We start from the raw sequence: 19,417 nt of genomic DNA, 5'->3' as shown, positions 1-19,417 counted from the left end.
GTACAACTTGTAATCATTCTTTTAGTGAGGACTGCCAGTAATAAACTGTCTCAACCTTCATCTGAAAGCTTTGTTTTGCTTTCACAAGATGTTGGGACAAAATTTTAGATGGACAGTTCTTTTTCCCTCAACACCTTAAAAATCTCCTGCATTGTCTTCTGGCTCCTCCTGGGCCCAAGTCGGCCATCCATCCAATGGCCATTCCTGGGTTGTGAAATGTGTTTCCCTTTGGATTTTCTCTTGTCTTCCATTTTCTGGAATAATGCTAAATGCTTTTAGATGCGGAAGAACCGTCATCTTTCCTCTTAGTTCTCTGAGTGCGGTGGGGGGGCTCTGTCTCCTCATTTCTGGCCCGTTCTTGACCAGCATCTCTTCAAATCCCACCCCCATTCCCTCCACTCCCGTCCTCATGCACGTCTACATGACCGCGTCCAATGGCCCGTCCACGTTTTCCCGTGACTCTCTGGGCTAGAGGGAGGTGACTCCGGCTCATCCATTCTCTTTAGACCAAATCCAGCATTTTGGAAATGCCAATGGCTATTCATCTCATTTCCAAAGCTTCTCAGGGACTCTCTCTCACACCCCCCGTTCTTGCTTCATTTCTTCCCATTGTGTTTCACAGTTTCTTGTCCTCTCTGGTGGATGTTATTCTTGCTTTCACCTCCAGGGCATTACAAACACATTTATCTGCACGTTTAAGAGACAATCTCTCGATCCTGGGAGCTGTGCTGCCTCGTAGCAGACTGCTTCCCGTGCTGGGAACACCGGCGTGCAGTGGTACCTGGGCTGGGCTGGGCTTCTGCGTCCCCTGCCCACCCTCCCGTGTGCTGGGGTATTGGGACGCTCAGGGACCTCCTCAGGGGAGGCTGCAGTGCTGCGGGGCCATGCCAGCTGCCTGGCCGTAGGTCCACATGCACTGTTTTCCAGGGTCTTTCAGGAGGGGGCGTGCCCCACCCCAGCTCCCAGCGAGCTGCAGGAGCTTGGCCCCTACTAGTCCCTGGGACCTGAACCGCTGCCGTCGGTGGTGGCTTTGGGACCTGCAGCCTGGTGGGCACGGGTGTCAGCACTGCTCACTGCTCTGGGGGCATCTCCGTCCTGTGTCTGAGCCAGGCTGAGTCCTTTTGATTTTCCTGTTTTATGTGCCGTGTGTGCAGAATTACTGAAGACTGGAGGGAAAGGTGGTCAATGTCATGATGGCTTAAAAGCCTGCACTGTCTGGGGAGCTGAGTTCAGCCTGGAGTCACGTCCACTCACTGCCCCAGGCCCAGCCGCAGCTGCTGAGACACGCAGACCCCAGGTCACTCAGTGTAAGCAGTGAGATGTAATAAGCTAAGATTTCCCTGAGTTTCAAAGCCGATGTGATCAAACTGGTACTCCTCTCGCATCACTTTGTGTGAGAGTTTTCGAGAAGGGCACCCTAAAATTACGCTTGACACAGGAAATCCCGACAGCTTTTACAAATCTTCTAATGCTCGAGAAAACATCCTTTTGACTTCATGGCTAGCTCCCAGACTTTATTTTTGCTAAATTTCATCCTCTTTCTCCTTAGGCAATTAAGAAAATCTGATTATTCTAATTCCTACCAGCTCTAAACCCTACAATTTCTGATACTTAAACTCTCTAATAATCTCAACCACCAGCCATGTGTGCTCTTCCTGTCCCATCTCATGATCAGACCTATTATCTTCCTAAGTCCTGCCCTACGTGAAAGCTTGGGTTTATTAGACCTAAGTTACCAGACCTCGTAACCATTTAACCAGAAGAAACAGAAGGAATCCTAGGAAAGTAGAGAACTGCCAAGAGTACATACACGCAAAACCAGCTTAAGTGTAAATAAAAATGCCAAAATCAAGAGGGTCCCACCATGGAGGGGCCTCTAAGGTTGCCTTGAAGTTGAATCCTGGGAAAATTCACATGAAATCTATTTGGAAGTTTTGCTCACTGAAGTTGGTTCATTGAAAGAAACTATAGGAAGATGTCATAAATCAAGTATTTCTCTCTTTTACAGAGTTTATTTTCCTTGAAGGGGAAAAGAAGAGCTAAGGTCAGCATCTTCTTATATCAGAGCCAGGAACAGTTTCTTAGAATACAAAGCCTAGCATCGCTGCAAAGCTGTAGTGAGAGTCAGGGCATCTGTGTCAGGGCGCTTTTGTGACTCCGTCCTTACCTTGGTGATTCGCCAGCCGGTCAGGCGGCGCTGGGAAGCCGGGTCCTGCCAGATTGCCAGGACGGCGAGGAGATGTCTGTTCCACCTGGTCCTGGAGAGACAGGTGCGGAAAGGCTCTGGTCAAAAGAAGCACTTCACAGGGGTCACATCCACCACCCCCCAGCATTTCTTTTCTTTCTTCCCCCATTTCTTACTTTTTCGATTTATATACTTTTTTAGTTTTGAACGACAGTTGTTTAAAATACGCAGTAAAAGGAAAGTTAATCATAAAAAGGGATAGCCTGCTGGCTAGGGAGTTGGAAGAAAAAGTTACTCCTTGTTTTTGGCTTAAATTGCTTTCCCTGAATAGCAATTCAAAAAGAATTACTGTCAACTGCAGGGTTTAAGCCATAAATGTAAAGAATTAGCATTCCATGGAGTACAGGCATCTTCTGTAACAATTACTGGTGATCAAGCCCTAGGTGGTCTGTTACCTGGTACGGAAATGCCCAGCGACTGTTTTATAATTAGACCCTCCACAGAGCATCCAGAGCTCAGTGGCACTGCAAAAAGAAATTTTCCTAATAGTATAGATTTATTCAGATTAAAATTTTTTCCTACATCAGTTTTAATAAATTATATTTTTATAGGCGCTTGTCTAATCTAAAATTCCAAATTTATTGGCATATTATTCATAACATCCTCTGATTTTATTTTACTATCTGAAGAGATGTCACTATAATTTTCCTGTTACTGGTTGTTGGTGGGATCTTTCTTGATTTGTTTCACTGATTAGTGGGAAATACATTTTATTGATATTTTCAAAGAATAATCTTTTAGCTTTTTTGACCCTATTGGATTTTGTTTCTATTTCAGTATTTTTTCCTCTTTTTTTTTTCTAATTTTATTGGAGTCTAGTTGATTTACAATATTGTGTTAGTTTCAGGTGTACAGCACAGTGATTCAGTATATATATATATATATATATATATATATATATATATATATACATACATTCATTATTTTTCAGATTCTTTCCCCTTATAGGTTATTACAGAATACTGAGTAGAGCTCCCTGTGCTATACAGTAGGTCTCTGTTGGTTATCTATTCTATACATGGTAGTGTGTATATTCAGTGGCATTTTTTAGACCTCAGGTGAAGAGAAAATTTTTCAGCAAAAGTTAAAACGGCAACATTAAAATCAAGCCCACAACTCCAGGGCTTCCCTGGTGGCACATTGGTTGAGAGTCCGCCTGCCGATGCAGGGGACACGGGTTCGTGCCCCGGTCCGGGAAGATCCCACATGCCGCGGAGCGGCTGGGCCCGTGAGCCATGGCCACCGAGCCTGCGCATCCGGAGCCTGTGCTCCACGATGGGAGAGGCCACAACAGTGAGAGGCCCGCGTACCGCAAAAAAAAAAAAGCCCACAACTCCAGAAAAACATCTTCATGGGATTATAATCAAGCCAATGAAAGATACATTAAAACATGGACAAAGAAAATGGGCCTGTACAATATTTACATGCTTAAAATAAAGTATTAGCAGTGATTAACTTGGGGTGGAGAGATGACAGACTTCTCCGGTAGATTTAAGAAGCTTTCGTAATTTTTATAAATGCACATATATTGCCTCTGTAATTGGAAAGGTTTTAGAACTGTGTCAGAAAGTATAAGACCTACATGGAAAATCTATTAATATTAATAAAAATTGACACAAGTACAAGTAGCTACCTTCAGCATCCTGGTACCACAAAGCTCCGCACATGGAAAGTCCCCCTCCCCCACCCCCTGGGTGCTGGCATGGCGTGGAGCTTATGCTACCAGCCGAACTCCCATTTCATAGATGAGGAAGCTGAGGCATGGAAGGAGCGTCCACCCGCTATCACCCCGTGGTTAGGGGCAGCCCTGAGACTGGACCCCAGGCAGCTGGGCCCCAGAACCCAAGTGCCTTCCAGCCCAAGCTGCTCACACAAGAAACTCCAAAAAAGCACATTATTCTGACAAGACACTTTATGGCCTGAATGCTCCCCCCACCCCCTGGCCAGTAGCTTCTGCATCCAGAGCCTTGGCCTGCCCGGCCAAGAGGATGGGTGATAACCCCACTGTGCGTCCACAGGTGTGGGTCTGGTCCACACTCCGCTGGGGCCACTCCCAAGAGAGGGAGGGCAGAGTGGGGAGCAGCACAGAGAGAGTCCAGAAGGGAGAGAAGATGCTTGCTACCCGGGGAGCACAGCCGCCTTCACACCTGCCTCCAGAAAACCTGGGAAAACTCAACAAAGACCTCTGGTAAGGGAGAGGTTTTCACGCGTTTCTCTCTCTCTGCTCTCCCCCTTCAAAAGGAATAGCTCTCTTTTGGCTTTTTTAATCACAGACATAATGCTTGCTAGTTAGGAAAATCTAGATGCTAAAGAAAAGTATAGGCACAAAAGTGAACATGAACCTCTCTTCCGTCACCCAAGGATGTTATCCTATCAGCAGTTTCTGGGCAGTTCTTTCAAAGAGAAAAAAAAAAAATGCACACACAGAGAGTGTGTACAGATGCAATGTTTGAATTTTTTATGGATAGCGTATATGTTATATTTGAATCACATGGGGGTTACAAATGATTCTGATAAAAAATGGAATCACAGTCATGACACCTACTGTCATATGTTAACGTAGCTTTCTGAAATTTTCCATGGCAACAAACATTCCCCATCAGCCCTTTCATAATTCTAGCATACCCCATTAAGTAGCTGTGTAACACGATTTCTTTCATTAATACCCAACTGGCGAACGTAGAGTTTGTTAAGAAAGTAAGGTTTTGATTGGGAGAGAGGAGAGGGATTAGTTTGGAGAACATGGTGTCTGGGAGGCAAGAGTGATGCCACTAAGACTGCCCCCCTCCCCCGCCCACAAGGTGCTGAAGGTGGAGCTGGGCTGTCAAGGTTAGAGTACAGGGTGGTCCCCCCAGCCTAAGAGATTCAGCAGTCTCCCCGTCCGGGGTCACCCCACCTATTTTCAGCACCTCCACAGCCCAGTGTCTCTCCATCCAATCGGCTCTTTACCATCTGAGAGAAATATTTTTTTCCTTCTTTTCCAAATCTTAAAACCACCCATATAAATTTTTGCAAATACAGACACAAAAATTAGCCTAAATCCCATGACAGTGGGGTAAGGTAGCATTCCCCTGGACTTTGCACCTTTACTATGCATAGCTGGACACTGCGGAAATCACATGGTATAAACAATTTTGTGTTTTTTCCCCAATTTACATCACAAGAGGTTATTTTAAAACCTTGGTAAGTATCATTTATTCAGATTCTAAACTAGTCTCAGAAACACTTCCGGCCATTTGCAAATTTCAGATAAACATAAGTATAATCAAGCAAATAGCTCTGTGCATAAAAGCTTGTCCACATTTCTGAGCATTCGCTTAGGATCCCCAGAGGTAGAAGGCCTAGGTCGAAAGTTAGGTGCTTTCTTCTTGAGTCTAGACACACACTGTCAAGCTCTCGTTCACTCAGCTTACCCCTCCACCTGAAACAGAGACCTGCCCACTTCCCAACATCCCAGGCAGCTGACACTGTGATGGTGACCGTTTCGGAATTTTTATCTTGCCAGTCAGTCCCAGAGGCAGGCAGTGTGGCCTAATCCCGTGGTTTTCACAAGCAGGTCTTAAATCCTGAAGTTGGACATTTTTTTCATATGCTTATCAGGCCTTTGTGTTTCTCCTTTTGGACTACCCTTTTTTTGACAGGCCAGCTGGACCAGTGCAAGGGCTCCCAATCGAGCCTCTGTGAAGGAACCTCAGCCCCCCATCACCCAGCTGAGGGTTTGGGACCAGCGTCTGGACTCGCCGAGTCAGCTGGCAAAATCTGTCGAATGGGCCGCACACCGCCTGCCGGACGGCTGGGAGGGCACCAGCCCTGAGGCCCTGGACTCCCCAGATATGTCGGTCTGTCTCTTAATCTCCCAGGATGAGCTCTTTATGTGCTAAGAAACAAAGTCTGGTCCTCTTTGTAGCAAATACTTTTCCCACCTTGTCTGAGACTTAATTACATTTTTTGATTCTCAGAGCTTAAGTCAATGCAGTGAAGTTTATTGAACTTTTCTTTGGGGCTCATTATTTTACACTTGAAGCATCCATTTACGTGTTGTCCTGGTTTCTTCCCCGACCGGGTGTGTTCTCTTTTATCCCTCTGCCATCTATTTTGGAGGGCAGGAAGAGGTGAGGCCAAAATCTGACCAGTCCACGCAGGCCCATTTATCACCCAATCTTCCCTCGTGCCTGGTCTGGAAGGTCACTTTCACATCCCACGTTACAATCCACGCACACAGGGGTCTGTGGTCCTCGTTGGTGCCACAGACCTGCTCCTTCCTGGGCTAGCTCCCAGGTTCCCATGCTCACTGCTGCTGGACACGTTTATCATCAGCGTATGTTTCCCCCTTTGCTGCTTTTACAGGAGTTCCTCAGCCACTTTCTTCTAAACAAGCAGTGTCAAAGTGTCATAGGGAAGAACGAATCTGACTCCATATTGGATCTGTTTCTTTTACTTTAACCTCTGTCCTCTATTGCTTTTGCTTCGAGTTAAATACACAGGAGAGCCCATTCTCAAGGCTCTGACCCTTAAGGATATAACACTTTTCCATTCATACAGAAATAAAAAGTTGCAGAACAGAGAGTAACATTCCTCTTGCTGAAGGCTTACAGGAACATTGTGAACTGACATACGTGGACAGCTGTAAGAACAAAGGATTGTGACACCAAGAAGCCTGCAGCAACCAACCATGCCCCCTCACCTGGCCTTTACAAATGCTTTGCTGAAACCCTTCGGGGTAGTTCGGGGTTTTCTGGGGCATAAGCCACCCACCTCCTTGCATGGCCCTGCAATAAACCTTTCTCTGCTCCAAACTCCAATACTTCAGTATAGTTTGGCCTCACTGTGTATCAGGCACATGGACTTGCGTTTGGTAACAGAAGTCTGCTTGGATTATTTAAACTTCCATCTGGAATATTTCCTTATATTTAAGTAACTACTACCCATTACTAACACGAATGTTGGGAGTGGACCATCTGACTGAAATCAGACCACACAAGCATCGAGAGTATAAACCAAGAAGCTGTGATACCCCACATATTTCAAAGGGTTTGGGGGTCCAGCTGACCCGAGGCCCTGCTCAAGGCGTTTCTGGGGCTGGGCGTGGCCTGACAGGTAGACAAACACCTCGGTGTTTCCCGTGCACCTGCCATTCTGAGAGCCAGTCACCCAGCAACACGCTGCCCTCCTGAGAACACCTCTTTTCAGTGATGTGCACGGCAGACCCCACCGAGACCTCTGTTCAGAAAACAAGTAACCTTCTAACCTAATTTAAGGCAAACTTGTCTAAATAGCGTGACCAGATTTAGCAACTAAAAATACAGAACGTTCAGTGAAACTTGAATTTCAGACAAACAACTAATAGTTTTTCTGGTGTATGTCCCAAATATTGCATGGGGCTTATCCTAAAAAAAAATGTTGTGGTTTATCTGAATTTAACTTGGCAGGCTCTAGTGTATCTGGCAACTCTACACCTAAAGTACCATTTGAAATCTGACAGGCTTGCCTGACAAATTACAGCAGTAAGAACAAAATCTCGACAATTGCCTCATTTGTTCATGTATAAAACTCCCAGATCGAAAGAGCAGAAGTCAGCATATAGAAGCTTCGGACAAGAATTCTATTATCTTGCAAAGCCAAGAGAAATGAAATAGTATGGAAACTGATGGTGTTTGTAAACTAAAGCCAGAGCACGAAGGCCCACCGTGGCACAGAACAGAAACTCCCCACAGTGCTGGAAGGTCAAGTGCAGAGAAGTGCACGATAATACAAACTGGGACCAGGGTAAAGTCTTCTCGCTGGGCTGGCCTGGTCTCCTCCAGGACTAGTTTGGTCTGTCTGGGGGGGTTCTCCCGTCCCAGGTTGGTGGGCCTCCCTCTTGGTGAGGGGGTCAGAGTGGCCAGGCCGGGGCCCAGGGCCAGCACGACACAGCCTCCTTGTCTGCACGAGGCCCATGGCCTGCAGAGGAAGGCGCGGGTTCTTCTCTGAAGGTGGCCACTAGCCGACGATGCTTCTCTGAAGCACAGTCCTTGGTCATAGTGCTGTTTACCCCTCGGAGAGGTGGGCGGCTGGGAGCCCCTTCATTAAAGCTGCATGGGTCACTTCACCATTTAGTGCTGGATCCCCAAACCCATGTGCTTTAGAAACATTTTCCAAAGTCGGAAGCAAGCAAGGCCTAGACACCTTCCTCCTGCAGGATGACCTCGTGCTAAGTGATCTCGTCCAAGCCTCGCTGAGCCCTGGGAGCTGGTAGGGGGTGAGCCACAGGGTGCGAAGGGGCAGGCAGGAGAGGCCAGACGTGGACTGATTCTCCAGCACGGCCGTGCGATTCCTCTAGAAAGTTCCTTAGTGAGCCCCACTTCTGGGGCCGCATGAACGCCCCCAGGCTTGCTCCTTCGGGCCTCTTGCTGGCTCCAGGCTGGGGCACCAACCTGGCCAGCTCCTCTGGACCCTCCAGTCCCATCCTGGACCTGTCCTCCTCGCCGCCCAGGAGCGCCCACTGCCCACTGCTGAGGCCTCTGCCCATGGAGGGGCTGCGGGGGGGCACCTGCAGGTTTAAAGATTAAACCTAAGAAGTGCCTCAAGCTGGGGTCAGGACTCCACAGGGCCTGGCGACAGGGCTTGGGCCCCTCCCTGTCATTCCCAGAGCATCACGCTAGTCTCACCTGGAGAAAGAAGTGAGAAATGCAGACTCCAGGGACCTGTTCAGTCCTGAGTCTGAGCTGGAGTCTGAGCTCCTTACCTTAGGTGATTCACTCACTGGAACATTCCAGGGGCCACAGTCGTGTGCCTCCCCCCCCCCCCGCTCTTTGTGGAGTCCTCACTGTCTGGAATATTCTCTGCCCTCCATACACACCATCTGCTCAACCTCCAGGTCCAGCCCAAAAGGCACCCCCTTCTGGAGCTTTCTGGGACAGCCCACAGGACCGTGGTCACTTACCCCTCACCCCGCTGCCCTGCTTCAATTAAAGTGAGAAGTAAGGAGGGTGCACCCCTCCTCCCCTAGAGCACCGACCACTCTGTCCCCTCCTCCCACCCCCAGCCCGACCCCAGCCTCACTGCCGACTGCTTCTCAGGGAGGCGGTGAAGGTAGAGGCCCCAGGATGGAAGCAAGGCCTCGGAACGCTGTCCTGGGACACACAACCCCCTGCTGGAGGCCAGCAGAACGACCTGTGTTTCAGCGAAGACCTTGACAATGCAGCCTGGGTGCAGAACAGGCAAGAGGCCAACTGTCAGCTGGCACTCACGTCTAATAAACCCTGGCCTAAGCTGCTGTGGAACAGTACAAGATGCTCAAGAAGAACACTGCTCCAGGGACCAGAAACGTTCACTGGGCAGGTGAGCAGTTCTGGGGTCACATATGCCTCGGAGAGCAGCTAGGAGAATTTGATGAGACCGGGGTGTAACAGTCAGCACAGCATCTGCCGGGTAACAAATGGGAATGAACAGGTAAGGCCAGACTCTGGGGTCAAATCCCAGTTTCCAACCTGCTGGTTGGTCCTGTGACATTGGGCAACTTCCTGCATCTCTGTGCTTCCTTGGGGAAGAATGGGGACCTCCCAGGTCGGTTGGGATGATTAAATTAAAATGATGTAAACAAAGGGTCTGTTGAGTGACTAAAGCTACCAGGTGTTCAGTGATGGTCAGTAAGCAACAGGGACAAGAAGTCCGTAAACAAGATCTCTCTCTAGTGGGCGTCCCAGGGATTTGTCCTCACACCTGCCTGTATACAATCTCTCAGGGACCTGAATAAAGACACAGTAGGTGCCCTTAGTTACCCTGCTAAGTTGAACAAAGATCAACACCACAGAAAACAGAACGAGAGGAACTGAAATGTACTCGACAAGAGAGAATGCTCAATCAGAATCTACAAGCAGAAATCTAACGTGAATAAACGTAAACACTAGAGGACCCAAAACCAACCAGCCAACCAGCCAACAGTGCACGAGAATGGTGTAGGGGAATGGGCAGTCCCAGGACAGCAGCCCGAGGCAGCGGCTAAGACAAAGCCAGAGTGGCTCCCAGCCACCCACAGCCCTACCGACAGCTGGCCCTCTGCTGAGCAGGGAAAAGACGTAATGACAAGGGATCCCCGCTCCAGCTCCCGGCAGCTCTTGGGCCTCCCCCAGGTCTTTCCCACCAGGTAGCCCTCCTGCCCCCTGACCTTGCTGCCTGGAGAAACTGCTGACCCCAGCTAAGGCACAACAGGCCACCGCTTCTGAAAATCAACGTGGGAAATGCGAGTGTCATGGCTTCTATCATTTCACACAAGGTGCAGTTAAAGCCGTGGAACAAATCAAAATGGAAATCCACTAAGCTATGAGACGGCTGTCCTAGTGAAGAATAGGCAACTAAACGGCCCAAAGCCCGCTTCTGTCCACGGCATGTATGTCTTACTGTAGAACTTTCAAACATATACAGGTGGGGAGGTGTGATCCAGATTTCATAGTTACCCTCCCCCGAGCCACAGACAATCACTAATTTTTATTAAAAATGGGTGTGAAGATTCCAGCTCAAGATGGTGACACAGGAAGATCCAGAACTCACCTGTTCCTATGGACACACCGACCTTACAGCCACCCAGGGAACAATCTGCTCCTAAAAAACCTACGGCTGGCTGAGTGATGCCCGCACGTCAGACAAACAAGAAGGAAACCATATCAAGGCAGGAGGGAGGGGCTGGGACACGACCTGGCCATAAACCCCACCCCTGGCTCAGTGACCCACAACTGGGAGAAAACTCGAAATATGGAGCTTCTCCCGAGGAGCAAAGCTTCAAACCCCACGTCAGTACCTCAATGTGTAGGGTCTGCACCTGAGAGGCAAGCCTGAAAAATCATCTCATTTTGAAAACCAAAGGGGCTCATGTCCCAAGATGCACAGGACTGCAGTGATCTGGAAGGGCCCACGTGCTTGGACTCACCCGCCCAAGAGCCCAGCTCAGAGGTCGGTGCCATCTTCACAACCTCTCTCTGCTGCACTCCAGAGCACCAGCATCTCCTGGAGGGGAGCTTTACATACTACACGTACCCTTGTTTCCAGGTCTAGTGCCCTGGTTTCAGCAGTTAGGGGATGCCACCTGGTCACCTGGCTCTGGAGGCCAGAGGGTCTGCATTCCTGGGATTCACAAGACTCTGGCGACCAGAGAGACGGTTCGTGCAAAGATGCACCCTACGGCACTGCACAGAGAGCAGATGGAGCCCCAATATTTGTGACGGCCACCCAGGGGACACCACCAGATAGTCTGTCCAACGGGGCTTACTTTTGGGGCCCCACACGACTGTATATATTTATACACTTTTGAAAGCTAATGCCTGAGGGTCTGGCTTCCAAGCAGCCTGTACTGAGGTGCTGAGATCCTCCCCTTAAACACACTGACAGGTTGTGGTACATAATCAATGACTGGGAGACATCAAAAATACAATGGGCTTCCGAGAGAAGCACAAAGGTTTGACTGATGACCAAGAGCTGGGGTAGGGTTGACAAGAAAACTTATGAAATAATAATAAATCTCACTGAAAGGTAATTATATAGTATAGATATAAATTAGGCACTTATAAATAATTAGTTAAGGGATAACAAGATAAAAAGATGCAAAATATGACATCAAAAACATAAAACGTGGTGGAGTGGGAGAGAAAAAATGCTGAGCTTTATTTAGAATGGGATCAAACTTAAGTTCTTATCAACTTAAAATAGACTGTTATAGATGTAACTTATTAAGCCTTACAGTAACCACAAAGCAAAAACCTATATAGAAAATATACAAAAGAAAAAGACAAAGGAATATAAGCATTATATAAGCACTAAAGAAAGTCATAAATCATAAAGGAAGAGAACAAAAGAACAGAGAGGAACTACAGAAACAGCCCGGAAAAAGAAAATGGCGGTAAACTCATACCTATCGATAATTAATTTAAATATAAATGGACTAAACCCTTCTATCAGAAGTCATGGGGTGACTGAATGGATAAAAATATAAGACCAGGGCTTCTCTGGTGGCGCAGTGGTTGGGGGTCTGCCTGCCGATGCAGGGGCGTGTTTGTGCCCCAGTCCAGGAGGATCCCACGTGCCGCAGAGCGCCTGGGCCCGTGAGCCAGGGCCGCTGGGGCTGCCCGTCCGAAGGCTGTGCTCTGCAACGGGAGAGGCCACAGTGGTGAGAAGCCCGTGTACCGCCAAAAAAAAAAAAAAAAAAAAAAAAAAAAAAAATATATATATATATATATATATATATATATATATATATATATACACACACATGACCAATCTATAGGCTGCCTACAAGAGACTTAATTCACATATAAGACCACACATTGACTGAAAGTGAAGGGATGGAAAAAGACATTTCCTACAAATGGAAACCAAAAGAAAGCTGGAGTAACTATACTTATATCAGACAAAAGACCTGGAAACAAAGACTGCAATAAGAGACAAAGAAGGGCATCACATAATGATAAAGAGGTCGACCCAACAAGAGGATGTAACATTTGTAAATATCTGTGCACTCAAACAGGAGTGCCTAACTATATAAAGCAACTATTACCAGAACTAAAAGGAGAAATAGATAGCAATACAGTAATAGTAGGGACTTTAATACCCCACTTACATCAATGGCTAGATCATCCAGACGGAAAATCAATAAGGAAACATTAGCCTTAAAAGATACACTAGAATACATGGCTTGTACAGATATATACAGAGCATTCCACCTGAAGGCAGCAGAATACACGATCTTCTCAAGTACCCATGGAACATTTCCCAAGCTAGATCTTATGTTAGTCCATAACACAAGTCTTAATACATTTACAACAGAAATCAGATCAAGCGCTATTTTCTGATCACGATAATATGAAACTAGAAATCAATTACATGAAGAAAACTGTAAAATTGGCAAGTAAGTGGAGATTAAACAATATGCTACTGAACAGCCAATGGTTCAAAGAAGAAATAAAAAAATAAAAAATACCTTGAGACAAATGAAAATGGAGTTATAGCAAACGCAAAATTTGTGCGATACAGCAAAAGCAGTTCTAAGAGGAAAGCTCACAGTGACACAGGCCTACTTCAAGAAACAAGAAAAGTCTCAAATAAACAACCTAACTTTACACCTCAAGGAACTAGATAAAGAAGAACAAACAAAGCCCAAAGATAGGAGAAGTGAGGAAATAAAATTTAAGACAGAAATAAATGAAATGGAGACTAAAAAGGCGATAGAGAAGATCAATGAAACTAAGATCCTGGTCTTTGAAAAAAATAAACAACATTGACAAACCATTAGCTAGACTCAGCAGGACAAAAAGAGGACACAAATAAATAAAATCAGAAATGAAAAAGGAGACTTAATAACTGATATCACAATTTACAAAGAAACATAAGAATCTACCACAAACAATTACACACCAACAAACTGGACATCCTAGAAGAAATGGATAAATATCTAGAAACATACAACCTACTAAGACTGAATGATGATGAAACAGAAAACCTGAACAAACTTATTACTAGTAAGGATATTTAATCAGTAATAAAAATCCTCCCAACAAATGAAAGTCCAGGATCAGATGGCTTCACTGGTGGATGCTACCAAATTTTCCAAGAAGAATCAATACCAATCCTTCTCAAATTCCTCCAGAAAACAGAAGAGGAGGGAACGCTTCCAAACTCATTTTATAAGGACAGCATTACCCTAATACCAAACAAAGATGCCACAAGAAAAGAAAATTATAAGCTAATATCCCTAATGGACATGGATGTAAAAATCCTCAACAAAATATTAGCAAACCAAATTCAACAATACATTAAAATGATCATATACCATGATCAAGTGGGATTTATTCCAGGGATGCAAGTATGATTCAACATGTACAGATCGGTCAATATGATACACCAAATTAACAAAATGAAGGCTAAAAAAATCATGATCTCAACAGATGCAGAAAAAGCATTTGACAAAATTCAGTATCATTTTTGATAAAAACTTTCAACAAAGTGGGTATAGAGGGAATATACCTCAACATAATAGAGGTCGTATATGATATGCCCACAGCTAACATCATACTCAGTGGTGAAAAGCTGAAAGCATTTCCTCTAATATCAGGAACAAGTCAAGGATGCCTACTCCTGCCACTCTTATTCGACATAGTATTGGAAGCAGTAGCCAGAGCAATTAGGCAAGAAAAAGAAGTAAAAGTTATCCAAATTGGAAAGCAAAAAGTGAAACTCACTGTTTGGAGATGCCATGAAATTGTATATAGAAAACCCTACAGGCTCCATCAAAAGACTGTTAGAGCTAATAACAAATGAACTCAGTAAAGTTTCAGGATACAAAATCAATTGCACCTATATATACTAACAATGAGAAATAAAGAAAATAATCTCATTTACAATTACATCAAAAAGAATAAAGTACCTAAGAATAAATCTAACCAAGGAGATGAAAGGCCTGTACACTGAAAACAATAAGACATGAATGGAAGAAATTGAAGAGGCACATGAATGGAAGATATTCCATGCTCATGGATTAGAGAAACCAATATTGTTAAACTGTCCATATTATCCAAAGCAATCTACAGATTCAATGCAATCCCTATCAAAATTTTTCATTTTTCAAAGAAATAGTACAAATAGTCTTAAAATTTGTATGGAACCACGAAAACCCCGAATAGCCAAAGCAGTCTTGGGAAAGAACAGCAAAGCTGGAGGCTTCAAGTTCCCTGATTTCAAACCACAGTTGGCTCTCCATATCCGTGGGTCCTACATGTGAGGATTCAACCAACTGCGGATTGAAAATATTTGAAAAAAAAATTCCAGGAAATTCCAAACAGCAAACTTGAATTGCTGCACACCAGCAATGCAATACATTTATGTTGTATTTCCAATGCTTTAGATAGTGTTTACATGGTACTGGGTATTATAAGTGATTGAGAGATCATTTAAAGTATATGGAAGGATGTGCACAGGTTATACACAAATACTACACCATTTTATATAAGGGACTTAAGCATCTGCAGATTTTGGTATCTGAGAGGGGTCCTGGAACCAATTCTCCGTGGATACCAAGGGACAACTGTATATTACAAAGCTATAGTAATTAAAACAATACGATAATGGCACAAAAACAGACACACAGATCAAAGGAACAGAACAGAGAGACCAGAAATAAACCCATACATATATGGGCAATTATTTATGACAAAGGAGCCAAGAATATACAATGGGGAAAGACACTCTCTTCAATAAATGATGTTGGGAAAACTGGAGCTACATGCAAAAGAATGAAACTCAACCACTATCTTCTACCATACCAAAAAATTAACTCAAAATGGATTAAAGACTTGAACATAAGACTTGAAATCATAAAACTCCTAGAAGAAAACATAGGTGGTAAGCCCCTTGACTTATGTTAAGGATGTCTTGGTGATGATTTTTTCAGTCTGACACCAAAGCAAAAGACACAAAAGCAAAAGTAAACAGTAGGACTATATCATATTAAAAAGCTTTTGCACAGCAAAGGAAACCATCAACAAAGTAAGAAGGCACCCTAGTGAATGGGAGAAAATATTTGCAAATTGTATATATGACAAGGGGCTAACAGCCAAAATGTATAAAGAACTTATATAACTCAACACTAAAAAAAAAACAAAAAGAAACCAAACAATCCTATTAAAAAATGGGCAGAAAACCTGAATAGACATTTTCCCAAAGAAGATACACAGACGGCCAACAGGCACATGAAAAGATGCTCAGAATCACTAATCATCAGGGAAATGCAAATCAAAACAATGAGATATCACTGTACACCTGTCAGGATGTATTATCAAAAAGACAAGAAATGAGAAGGGTTGGAGAGGATGTGGTGAAAGGAAACTATGCATTGACAGAAATGTAAAATGGTGTAGCTACTATGGAAAACAGGATGGAGGTTCCTCAGAATATGAAAAACAGAGCCACCATGTGATCCAGCAATTCTATTTCTGGATATCTAAAGAGAACGAAAACACTAATTCGAAATGATACATGTACCCCCATGTTCACTGCAGCATTATTTACAATAACCAAGATACGGAAGCAACCTACATGTCCACTGATGGATGAATGGATAAAGAAGATATGGCATATAAACAGAATATTATCCAGACATAAAAAGGAATAAAATCTTGCCATTTGTGACAACAAGGGTAGACCTTGAGGGCATTATGCTAAGTGAAATAGGTCAGACAGAGAAAGATAAATACTATATGATCTCTTGGTCTCTGTGTAAGTGGAATCTAAAAAATTAAAACAAGAAAGATTGGGAGTTTGAGATTAGCAGATGTAAACTATTATATATAGGATGGATAAACATACTATAGCACAGGGAACTACGTTCAACATCCTGTGATAAACCGTAATGGAAGAGAATATAAAAAAAGAGTATGTATATGTATGACTGAATCACTGTGCTGTACAGCAGAAATGAACACAACACTCTAAATCAACTCCACTTCAATAACATAAAAAGAATTTTAAAATAAAGCTCACAGATACAAAGAACAGATTGCTGGTTGCCAGAGACGGGGGTGAGGGCTGGGAGAAATGGGTGAAGGGGGCCAACAAAGGGTAAAAAAAATGCAGAAACAGAAGGTTTCTATTACAATCCTGGGGACCAGGCGTGGTGCTAGACAATTACATGAATTCTCATTTCCATCCTTTCTTTCACAGGTACTGTTTTACCCCCATTCTTACAGACGAGGAGGAAGGAGACTGGCCCCCAGCACCATGGCTAGATACTGTGTGACCCATAGGAGAATGCATTCTCACCAGTACTGAGCTACGGGTGCTACACAAGCTGTTACACTACTAACCAACCACGCAAAGTCCTGAAACGTCAGAGAACTTGACAAAATCTGCAGTATCAGCACTCCGCATTTTGCCAGGTGCAAGGTCTGCAAAATTAGCCCCTGCCCCCAATGGAAATAGCACTCATAATACATGACCTAGAGCCATTTTTTGCCCCAGGTGACATTCAGCCTGTTTATTCTATGTAAGAGCACAGACAACGAGAGGTATTCATCAAACTAACCCTAAAACCAAATCACACACTTGGCTTCACCTGGGTCCAAGAACCTGTGATGAGAGTATCCACACAAAAAATTAATCAACAGTCGATCTAAGAAAGAAATGGAAAATTTTATCTGAGCCCACCTGAGGATTATAACCCGGGAGACGGTCCTTCAGTAAAGCCCTGAGGACTGTTCCGCCTGTTAGAGGTCAAAGCAAGGTTACATAAGTTTTTGGACAAAGGGTTACCCGTCAAATGGTGTGTTACTGACAGCGTACACAACCCAGACCTACACACACAAAGTGAGTAGTGGGTCATGGGTCTTCGTGGCCCCTCACAAGATGAAGAAAGAAGGTCATCTCCTAAGGAGTAGTGACCCTTGATGAGATGAAGGAGTGTTATCTCCTAAGGAGGTCTGGTTACTGCAGATGCCCAACCCACACTAAACCTGGGCGACGAGGACCAAACGGGCAAAGGAAGTTTTATGTTTAAATTTTTCTTCTCTTGCCGTAAGATATGAATTTTACCTCATCAAGAGAAAGGAAAACTTACCACGCCAGCCTTCCCAAATCAAGGAGTGAGGGTAAGAATACATTCTACTTATGCTGTATGAATACAGGCTACTGACTCTGACTTGCAAATACATGGACCATCTCTAAGTTCAAAAAACTTTTCTCCGAAAGAGGAAGATGCCCCCCATGAATCCCTTCCTCACATCAGTCACAGTGGGTCTCTGCCCACCTGACTACACCCTGATCCAGGACCCTGCCCATCTCCTCTCCAGCCCTCAAAGGAAAAAGCAACTCTTACAGTATTTGAGGGCTTCTAACTATACCTTAGTCCTTAAGTATGGATATAAGTTAACCTGTAAATGAACACAAGGGGAGGTACACTGTGTAAAACTCAGAACGAGGGCTGGGTGACTAATAGCAAAGACCAGGTTTTGCTTCACAGAAGGGGCAGCTGTCACTCGGAGATGGGACAGGGAGGTCGGTGGCTGGCAAACACCAACAGCCTCACGACCGTACACTTTTACAAGGGGTCTGTGTCTTAGGAGCTAGGGAAAGGCGGGGAATTCCTGCCAAAACAATTATTGTGGCTCAGAGAAGCAGCCAAACATCTCAAGCCAGTGAAATAGTAACTAACCAGAAACATGACGTCACAAACAGCCCACTTAGTAATGACAGCACAGGCGTCCCTGTGCCACTCACTCTACTTCCATTCTTGCTTTCCTGCGAGGCTGAAGGTTTTCCCAAGTTACTAACTTACTGATTTTAAGCAAAACTGGTGGGTCCTGTCATAAACCCTGCCATGGGTGTCCTGGCTGCCCACGGGGGCCCACAGAACTCTCTCGATGCAGACTAGAAGCCAGAGGCCATGTGAGATACCTCATGGCCTTCTCTCCCTCGGCCGGGTCACTGGTTCTCAGCAACACCCGGCCATCTGCACCCTGTCCTCCTCTATCACCCCCTCGGGAGGGACCAATGAGTCAGAGCGAGGCAGCACGTTCCTGATGACCTGGTCGCTCAGCCCACGTGACAGGAGAGCAGGGCTTCACTCCGGACGGAGCACGGCTGTGGACGTGACCCGACCCATCAAGTACCGAAGGCCCCGCCCCCCGGCTGGGCATGTACTGCAGCCGATCCCGCCGGGGTAGGCATGGCATTGCATCGCGGCCCCTCTACAAGACGGCCGGGGAGGGGGTGCTGGTAGCGTAACAAACGCGTGAGCAGCAAACGTAGGACAGGACAGGAGGGCCCGCTCGTCCTACCACCCGCTCGGTTTGTTCCCTGGGACCCTCCTCCCTCGAGAAAAGGAAAATGAATACAGACCAAACATCCACTAATATGACTAATGGACTAATACAATGTCCACTTGTCAGCTGGGCCAGCACACAGCGCCTGGGTCAGCTTTAGGCTCTAGAGGGACTTGTCTGGGAAGCGAGAGGACGTCCGCCCTCTAAAGCACCCTGGACAAAATGCAGCACAGGGCGTCAGAGCAATCTGAGAAACAAACAGCACACTTCCAAATGGAATCGAATGTGTTCTGACTCTGTCCCCGGGGCACTCTGGCCAACCAGGACTCCACCTGCTGGAAGCGAATCTTGGTCCCCCCTCCCTGGACCCTCCCCCATCACAAAAGATGACTGC

General features: G+C 45.4%; 1 protein-coding gene across 1 annotated transcript in view; it reads right to left on the bottom strand.

Moving 5' to 3' along the window:
• The window catches only part of GRB10 (growth factor receptor bound protein 10), a 196,307-nt gene that overhangs the window by 96,751 nt on the left and 80,139 nt on the right, over positions 1-19,417 (bottom strand). The window contains 1 exon segment of the mRNA XM_032642729.1: positions 2,168-2,258. Within this exon segment, the coding sequence (XP_032498620.1) occupies positions 2,168-2,258 (91 nt within the window).

The sequence above is a fragment of the Phocoena sinus genome, chromosome 9 (genome assembly GCF_008692025.1).
Source record: "Phocoena sinus isolate mPhoSin1 chromosome 9, mPhoSin1.pri, whole genome shotgun sequence".
In the NCBI taxonomy this organism is placed as follows: Eukaryota; Metazoa; Chordata; class Mammalia; order Artiodactyla; family Phocoenidae; genus Phocoena; species Phocoena sinus.
Note: the sequence above shows the minus strand (reverse complement) of the source record. Positions and strands in the feature narration are given on the sequence as shown.